General features: G+C 40.1%; 1 protein-coding gene across 3 annotated transcripts; it reads left to right on the top strand.

Annotated features, from left to right (window-relative positions):
• On the top strand, positions 4277-8000 carry LOC109716850. Of its 3 annotated transcripts, none has more exons than XM_020242454.1 (8): positions 4277-4462; positions 5173-5228; positions 5526-5753; positions 5833-6077; positions 6543-6752; positions 6835-6927; positions 7156-7257; positions 7349-8000. In XM_020242454.1, exons 3-8 carry the CDS (start codon positions 5537-5539, stop codon positions 7781-7783), a joined length of 1302 nt encoding a protein of 433 aa, XP_020098043.1. In that variant the 5' UTR covers positions 4277-4462; positions 5173-5228; positions 5526-5536; the 3' UTR covers positions 7784-8000. The 3 variants fall into 3 exon arrangements, with proteins under 3 accessions (XP_020098043.1, XP_020098044.1, XP_020098042.1); XM_020242455.1 differs by adding an exon at positions 5347-5385 and having other exon boundaries at positions 4277-5228; XM_020242453.1 differs by having other exon boundaries at positions 4277-5228.

Raw genomic sequence — 9653 nt, 5'->3', positions numbered from 1 at the left:
CCCCCCCCCACCCTCCTTTCCCTTTTCAGATGACGTTGTTGGTCCGAGTTGGGATGGTTCGTGAGGCACGTGGTTAGTGGTCATAGAGTGTTCCGGCCCGGTGAATCATGGTTTAATTTCTAATCTATTTCTCCAGCTTAGACATTATGGTTCAGTTGGGTTTCATTTAATTGGATAAATGAGATTTTATAAATGTAATAAAGAATTGATGATTTTCATGAGATGAAAATAATTTTCAACCCCTCGAGGTAGCGTGTTTTAAAAGAAAAGGTTTCCGTATGGAAAACGGTTTTAAAAAGGATTAATTGATTTTCGTAATTCTTAGCATTTCAAAATAAGTTTCCAAGTGAAAAATATTTTAAACTAATAGATGTGGATAAATGAATATCTGTGATGAATGTGAATAGTGTTTGTATGTGGGTGTTCACACTTATGGTTGTATCTTGTACTTGTGCGACGCCGTGCAAATACAGGGAAGACTCTGCCCGTGTGAATAGTGGATACCCTGTATTTGTGGCGGATTTGACATCCTCTGGGGTCAAGGTTTTCAAAAAAAAAAAAGAAACTTCGGGACTTCCGCATTGGCTTTTAATCCAAAAAAGGACCCCGGGGTGTGACAGATTAAAGTGGTGTCAGAGCCAAGTTACAACTACGGCACCACTTATAGATTGTTTTGAAAAAAAAAATAAACTGAACCATTGATTAGGTTGACCTATAGGAAGACCTACTGTATGTAGGCACATGAGTGCGGGGTTTGCACTTGAGCCCCGGTGTTCGTGTCGAGATTGATAACCTCGAGGTGCACTGTTGTTTTATGTACGTGCTAAGGTTTTCGCTCAAGCCCGTGTCTCAGTCGGGAGTGATGGCAGTGTAACTGTTTTGACATCAAGTGGCGGGATGATATTCACCAGTCGCTAAGCCTTATTGGCTGGTTACTTATGTCATTTCGAGGGTTTGGAGACGACAGTTGAGCGACGGTGGGTTTCGATGTCTAAATTGACACTTTCGGGAACCCGGATTTGAACGATTATCCGATGATAATCGTTTCGATGTGAGCTTTGTATTTGCTGCCATGACACCTTTATTATAGTGTTGTATGGCAGCGGGTGAGTTGTGGCACGAATCGGTGAGTCCCGGGACACTTCGTGGATCCTGGAGGAGTCCCGTTGCGATTTCGGGACTTCCGGTTAGTTACGGTAATCAGTTTTGGAAAATCGATTCCCTTGGGTTTTATAGGTGGGATTGTGAGTTAGTGTGTCATAACCCGCGATCCGCCTATTTGGTCAGGTTCGGGCATGCTAACAAACCGCCGAACGGACAGAGTCTCCCCTGTACGTTCTAGGCGTCACAATCCATGCAATATGCGAGGTTCCAACCAGAAACAGTATTTAAACACAGATTGCATAAGGAAGGTATCAAATATAAAGAACAACTATGCTATTAAAAGCATTCACATACATGCATCTTACAAATGACATTATTTCTTGTTCTTTTCCAAATACAATCAACTATTACAATTTATTACAAATTTGCTCTTTTCATTTCCACCCCTAAGCTAGACCACTTCGGGGTACCGCTAACTCTGGTCACAATGNGATTGCATAAGGAAGGTATCAAATATAAAGAACAACTATGCTATTAAAAGCATTCACATACATGCATCTTACAAATGACATTATTTCTTGTTCTTTTCCAAATACAATCAACTATTACAATTTATTACAAATTTGCTCTTTTCATTTCCACCCCTAAGCTAGACCACTTCGGGGTACCGCTAACTCTGGTCACAATGGTAGGGCACTATCTACGAAGCTACGACCTATCCTCGCGCCGCCACGCCGCTCACGTGTGAACCTGAAATCCCCCAAAACAACGTGGGGTGAGAACTATATCCATAGTTCCCAGTAGGTACAGTCACCAAAGGGAGAAGCTCAACCCACCAGGTCCAAAGGAGGCATTGCAAACATGTTAGTCCAACAGATATCCACAGATATTTAATGCAAGTATTAAATACATGCGTATGCCTCAAGACATGTAATATGTAATGTATGCAACAATGCAACTCATACAGCAAGCTAAGTAGATCATCTTATTCTACTTTCTATCTCGCTATCCATAGCTTTTTCACAATTTATACATCTTGTTATTTTACATCGTTGGTTATTTGCTCATAAGGTTTCCTCTACCTCAACTAAGCTAACCACCCAACTCGGACTCGAGTCAATCAACTGCGGAATACCACGTACAGCCAGGCTCGAGGTGATGGACGTCTCACAAACACTCAGCCCTAAATCCACTCAACTAGGATCCCAACTGGGATGCAATACCACTCATACGCTTGTCACCGAATCATTCCGGCTTACCCGAAGGTGAAGCCCCAACTCACAACCGAAGCCCGCATGATGAGGAGACGTCCGCTACTCTCACCCGGGACCATCTGCGGGACAACTGTGTCTGCCCCTATCTGAAGTACTCTGGAGACCAAGCTTGGGTGGAGCTACCACCGCCAAGCAAAACAGACGAATGTGAGTATGATCCAATCCTCTAGCCCAAGGATACCCTACCAACTAGTAGTAATCATGCCGGGATAAACACTAATCCCAATCCTCACATCCTGAGTAATCACAATGCCTCTGGCTAATGCCACAATGTCACAATGTCTCATTTCATGTTAATATAGAGTTTTCTTGTTCACAATCCAATTCTCAAGCTCTTAGCCACTAGATATCTTTTCATGCATCCACATATACCATAAGAGAATGCAAGAATTAAAATAACCAACAACTACTCTACAATGTATGAATGCCATACTATATCAACTTGCATATTCTTCATAATGTCAACATGTACATTTCATTTAGCATATCCTCACGATGTCAACATTCATTGCCAACATGCATATTACCTCTAACATAATCCACAATATGTCAACATGCATATTTATCTAGCATATTCTCATAATGTCAACATGTACATATACTTTGTCATCCAAGGGTAGTTATACATATCATTTCATGCATTTACATGGCATCTACCTATGCATTCATATATATAATTAACTACCGTTATATGCATCAATGACAAACCACTTTACTTTGGCTTGGAAGTGACCTAATCACTTCGGTGAAGCACAACCCATCTCGCAACACTCTCCGATTGCTTGTAGTCACTTGCAATCGGGCTCCCACGGCACACGTGATCCGGTTCGGCTCGAACTTGCAATTGATCACCGAACGCCCGTCAATCCGCAACCTAGGGTCGTCAGGGATCCTTCTCTAACCTCCAATTAGAGAAATATAGGGTTAATTTAGATCAAACCCCTCCAAATCCCAAAACCCCCAATTTAAACCCTAGCCTCTACACATGCTTCAAATACCCCAAAACTTATGGAGAAAATATGCATAGAGTACACTAGGGACTATTAGAATGCTACTCATGAAGAATTTAACCAAATCCTAAACACTTACCAAAATGCGAACGCCGAGTCAAAAGCACGCCGCTCCACCGGGCGCACGAAGACTTGAACCGTCGCTCCCAACGCGTTCCCAAGCTCCTTCTCCACTAACCTGCGAATTTGAGAGGAAGATCTAGAGAGGGCAGGTGGAAAGGCTAGAGAGAGAGAGGACCTTCTCTCTCTACCTATAGTGTGTGTGTTGGTGTGCTTGGGCTGAGGGAGGAAGAAGAAAGGGGTGTTGGCCCCTTTTTAAAGTCAAACTCACACCAATATTTACAAGTATGCCACTCTCATTGGGCAATTTTCGGGCTCGGGGTCCGGACCTTGGCCCTAGGGTTCGGACCCCGTAGGTCCAGAAAACCCGAAATTTCAGGACTTAGCCAAATTTTCAGCAATTTCAGCTTTTTCTTCGTTTTCGCTTGTTTTTTGCTCGTTGGGCCTCTAATTCGTCTCTAATCGTACCAAGACCCCCAAAACATGCTTTTAAGCGCGTTTAAACCATCTTTTCACCCACGCTTTGCCAGATTTCGGCTAAAGTCCAATCATAGCATTTTGAGTTTCATTTTTCCGCCCGACGTGTACCGAAAACACCCGAATGCTCCCGAACTTCACCGGAACGACTCCAATAACTTTTCGAGCAAGTTCCCACCGAAACTTCATAACCGTAGAAGTTCGATACCTTACATAGTGGTTCTTATTCGTAGGTGGAATTCTAACCCGGTGGACCCTTCGTAGGTCTGGTTGACATTCTTCTACAGTAGGAAGACATGCGCTTCAATTGTATAGGTGGGTACTTCGACCCAAAGTCGGTATCATAGGTACCAAAACTACATAAGAGCAATTGTTCAGAAGAAATCATTGCAATGGCAAGAGGTCCAAATAACGTTACAAAAAGATTTAGTGGTTTTATCATAAATGGATTTCGGTTCCACACAAAGGATAGTGAAAAGTTTCGTAAGACTCAAAATAGTGGAGTTATGGTGGAAGCAAAGGGGCAAACTTATTATGGTGCACTCACTGATATTTTTGAGCTAGATTATTTTGGGAAGTTTAAAGTTGTCTTATTTCGTTGTGATTCGGTGGATGTTAGGTCACCAAGGGGTTTAAAGCAAGACGCGAATGGATCAACTCTTGTTAACTTTTCCAAGCTGATACATACTGGGCAATTTTTGAAAGATGATCCATTCATATTCTCATCTCAAGCAAAACAAGTATTTTATGTGCAAGATCCTAGGAATGAAGATTGGAATCACGTTATCTTGACAAAACCAAGAGACTTGTATGATAAAGGGGTGGAGATGCAAGAAGAGGATGACGAGACTTACACCCAATGCTTGCTTTCTAATGTTATGGATGTTGATGAATTAAATGATTGTACAAGTTGGGTTAGAATAGATATTGAAGATGGGCACTTGTACTTAATTTATCTTATATTAGCTTGTAATATGTAGATTGTGTCTTTATCTCTATTAAAGTTACATGACTCTAGTGTGCTATTTCTTTAGTGAAATGATTCGGAACTTTTGAGTCAATATAAATTAGTTATTTAGATAATATTGAAACTAAAATTTTTTAGAGAAGTTGAATTTTCTTTATATTTTCTTTTATTTTACTCTCATTTTGTATGAAAACTTGATATTTTGATAGCATTTTTACTTTTCTACTGTCCTTTTTGGCATTTTCTAAATATATAGTATATTTTTATCTTTTTGAATAAGGTAAAGTACATGCACACCTGCTGAAAATAAGTGATTTGGAAAGGACCAAATTCCTGGTATATAATAATTTGCTCTTTGTACTAATTCAACTCAACTATGGTTTAGTAACTTTATTTACTATATCATAACTAGAAAATTTGTTATTCTTATAAATTTAGTTGTCTTATATTGTAGTAGAAGTAATATGAATTGCTTTTTGAAGACATCTCTATGGTAAGCAAATATTTATTCACACAATTTGCAAGTAAATTTTGTATATTTGCTTTTCTTAGCATATACTAATCTTCTTTAACATTCTATAGTAATATTTCAACTGACACATTAATGAATCATATAATTATCGAATTCAATAGGTATTAAAATTATGGCTAGATCAAAGAGGTTGAGACAATGTGAGATCACAAGAGAGGATGAAGTTCAATTGAATAGTAATGAACCATCACCTGTCTCACAAACACAGCATATCTTAGAACATGATGCAGATGCAAGCTCAAATAGTGATTCTGATTCTGCTTCTGAAAATAAACCTCAAGTCCAAGAACAAGTCGATCATGAATATAATGACACATTAGAGATAGAAGGTAACTTTCATTTATATATTTGATTATAAGCTTTTTTATATTTTGATATATCTACTTGTTATGTATTCTTTATATATAGATGACCAAGGATACACAACGAATAAACAAGGAATGATACGTGCGAAGGATGTATGGAACTTGCCTAATGGGCAAAGAATTGTAATTAAATGTAACAAATTTGGGCAGCCAGTACAGAAAGGGGGTGGCATCCTTGGAGGCTGGCTTGGGACTCTTTCACGAAAAGAAAATTTCCGCTCTCTTAGCTACAATAGTTGGAAGAAAGTGCCTAACACGGTGAAAACAGAACTTATTCAACTAACTCGGGTAAAATACAATTGTACTAATCTTTTAGTAGCACAAAATTCATGTATACTCAATAGTTGCTGTAGGAGTTAATTTTTTTATGATTAGTAGTCGTCTATATCCTGTCCTATTAAACTTACCGTGTAATTACTATTTACAATAGTCATTGTTGAGATATTACTAGATCATTTTGCAGGTGGAGCCACTTGTGAAGGAGAAAAGGTGCAATTTTTTTTAAAAGCGAGAAATTTCATTTAATTATAAAGTTCTTAGCATTATAGATGTAGTTTGCAATTCTATAATAATTTTCAGTTAGAATTTAAAACCTTTATATTCCTTTTAAAATTTTTTATGCCTATAGTTAAAAATTATCTCAAGGAACTTAAATATCATGATATTCTTCAGTTATAGATTAAAAGTAGTTCAATATTAATTCCTAATGATTTTTAGTGTTTAAATTTTGACTACATTTGTTTTTTCTTGTAGACTAAATTTAAACTGCCAATGGACAATAATGTCAATGCATGGATATTAAAATCAGTTAGTCGAAAATGGAAGGATTATAAATGTGAACTAAAAGCAAAATACATGATAGAGGACTACACAAAGCAACAAATAGTGAATGTTGTACCCAAGGAAATTGTGCCTCAACAGTGGGTAGACCTTGTGCATTACTGGTTTTCGGAAAAAAGTCAGGTAGATTGATTTTAATACATTAAATGTTTATTCCTTGATGTTAGAAATTTTATGGTTCTAAGTAGAATTTTTTTTTTGACAGTTATACTCTCGGATAAGGCGGGCATCACGTGCAAAACATACAACTCCTCACATAACAGGCTCTATGTCTTTTGCTAGGAAAAGACAAGAATTTGTATGCTAATTTTATTATTACTTTAGTTTCTATGAAGTGTAGCTTTTTAGTTTTTTCACCCTGATATATATACTTGGTTTAAATGCAATATAGCTCTATTTGATTACACTTTTTATTTTATTTCCTAAGTTGTTAAGTAGTTTTAACTTGTATATTTGGGACTAATTTATTCACTGTAATTANAACTTGTATATTTGGGACTAATTTATTCACTGTAATTAATTACAGGAAGAGATAAATCAAAGAGAACCTGGATGCATTGAATTTTTTGCAGTTAATCACAAATCAAAAGATGGGAGTTATATTAATACTACAGCAAGTGACTTCGTAGTACGTAGTAAAAACACATTACTATAAATACATACACACAAATACAATTTTTAATAGTTGAATTAATTGTTTTTTTATTTTCTCTATGCAGAGTGATGCCATGGTGAAAGTGAATGCTAATATCACTTCAGGATCTTTAGCTTCAGCTGTTGAGTTGGAGAATGATGCTTTCATTGGCATAAAGGGAAAAGATCGATATGGTCGAGTAAGAGGGTATGGGATTGGTGTAGTGCCAACACAAGTATCTGGACCACAAGCATATCTTGGAAGTGTTCGATATGATGATAATACAGAAGAAGTACAAAGATTGAAATCAAAGATACAACTGATGCAAGATTCATATGAGTCTAAATTGGTTGGAATGCAAAAAGATTATGAATCAAAATTAGACATGATACATCAAAATTATGAATCACGAATGAGCGGGATGCAATATCAGTTGAATGAAGTCACCTCTATATTGTTAAACTTTGTTAGACCATCTGATATTTTAGGTGCCGAGCAGAGGGGTCGTACATCAACTTAGAGAGTTTTATTCAGTTTCTTATTTTGAGCTTTACTTGCATTAAAACTCGATAGTTTATCATATATATTTTGTTATGTTGATCATTTTGGGTTTTGTATTTAGTGAAATTGTTATGTTGATCATTTTGGATTTTATATTTAGTGAAATTGTTATGCTGATCATTTTGGATTTTGTATTTAGTGAAATTGAAACAATTCTGTACTATCTTTTGTTTAAATTTGAATTGTTCAATATTAACTAGTTGCCTTGTGGGAATTGTTTTGATTTGTCATAAATTTGCTTGTGTATATTGTTGATTTCTCTGGATGTTTATTTTTTTTATGTTGTNCTCCTCCGTTCTAACTCGTTTTCTCCTGTAACTTGACGAGTGTTTATGTAATTAAATTACACACATAAACATCGTCAATAGAGAGTTTAGTTGCGTTGTCAAAATCTCAGTCCTTACACGGGGCGACGTCGATCCGTCGTCGGAGGCCGAGGGGATCATGATGCGGCCCTTCGAGGGCGGCGGCGTCGTGCGGTGGCCGAGGTGGCTCGGCCTCGGCCCGCACCAGCTATGGACGGCCGCAGAGTGTAAGAGCGGCGGCCGGCGTCTTCGGGGACGTCCGGGGATGCATGCAGGAGGTCTCTGGAGGTGTCTGGAGGGCGAAACTGCCGGCGGTGAGCGGCGAAGGCGCGCGGAGGCAGAGATCGCCCAAGCTCGGCCCGCTCCGGGTCTTGGCGGCTGTGGCGAGTCCAGGCGGCACCACAGCCAGCATGGACGGCGGGGAAAGGCGGTGACGGCGCCGAAGGTCGAGGGGAAGGCGACGCGCGTTGGCGCTGCTGGCTCAAACTCGGCCCGCTCCAGGTCTGGGCGGGTGCAGAGAGCAGAAGCGGCGGCCGGCGACCTCGGGGGCGGCGGCGACCGGCGGGAACGACACCGGAGATANGCTCGGCTCGCTCCGGGTCTGGGCGGCTGCGGCGAGTCCAGGCGGCACCACAGCCAGCATGGACGGCGGGGAATGGCGGCGACGGCGCCGGAGATAGATCTCTGCCAAGGAAAGATAGTGCTCGAGCTAGGGTGGCTTCCTGGGTCCGCAACCACAATGTGGTGGAGTGGTTGGCCAAGAAGAAGGGAGATGGTAGTGCGGAAGGGTTTTCCGGTGGCCGGAGGAGCTTGCCGGCGGCCAGGGCGCGCGCACGGCAGGGCAGGGAAGAGGGATGAAGGTGGCAGGGTGCGGCTAGGGCAGTTGGGGGCTAGGGTTAGGGTTAGGTGGATAAAATGGTACATAAAATGTCGCGACTTTTGCGAAATTACCGTTTTGCTATCGCCGACCTCTCCTCGATCAACGTGCGATCTCCGCAGATCCGTCCGTCAGATTTGCGAACGGGTAGCACCAGTGAGAACAGCACCACGGAGACCACAAAGCTACCATTTTGGTTCATCTCGATCGGTCGCGGATTCGCGACGAGAAGCGTTCCAACTCTCCAATAGAAGAAACTATGCACAAATACATATAAAACATGTATTTTTGGATTTTCTCGAAATCCGTGCGTCAAACTCAAATTCCGTCAGCGCCAGTAGTTCCAGAATAGCTGAACCAGTCGAAACGAGCTATTGGACTGCTATGAACGGAGTTCGATATAAGCTTGAAGCCAACTTCACAACGTGGCTTCACCAGAAAAACCAAGTTACTATTCACTTAAGTAAAAAAGTAAAGATCGCGTAACTTCTCCGTTCTAACTCGTTTTCTCCTGAAACTTGATGAGTGTTTATATAATTAAATTACACACATAAATATCGTCAATAGAGAGTTTAGTTGCACTGTCAAAATCTCAGTCCTTACATGCTGGCTAAATTACCGACACTTTTTAAAAGTGTTACTATATG

Source organism: Ananas comosus, linkage group 10, assembly GCF_001540865.1.
Source record: "Ananas comosus cultivar F153 linkage group 10, ASM154086v1, whole genome shotgun sequence".
NCBI classification, from domain to species: domain Eukaryota; kingdom Viridiplantae; phylum Streptophyta; class Magnoliopsida; order Poales; family Bromeliaceae; genus Ananas; species Ananas comosus.
This window is presented reverse-complemented; position numbering and strand designations above follow the sequence as displayed.

Coding starts and splice junctions, on each gene's coding strand:
- LOC109716850 (XM_020242454.1), top strand. CDS start 5,537: ATGGCTAGATCAAAGAGGTTGAGACAATGTGAGATCACAAGAGAGGAT. Junction 5,754..5,832: donor TGACACATTAGAGATAGAAG/GTAACTTTCATT, acceptor CTTTATATATAG/ATGACCAAGGATACACAACG. Junction 6,928..7,155: donor CTAGGAAAAGACAAGAATTT/GTATGCTAATTT, acceptor AATTAATTACAG/GAAGAGATAAATCAAAGAGA.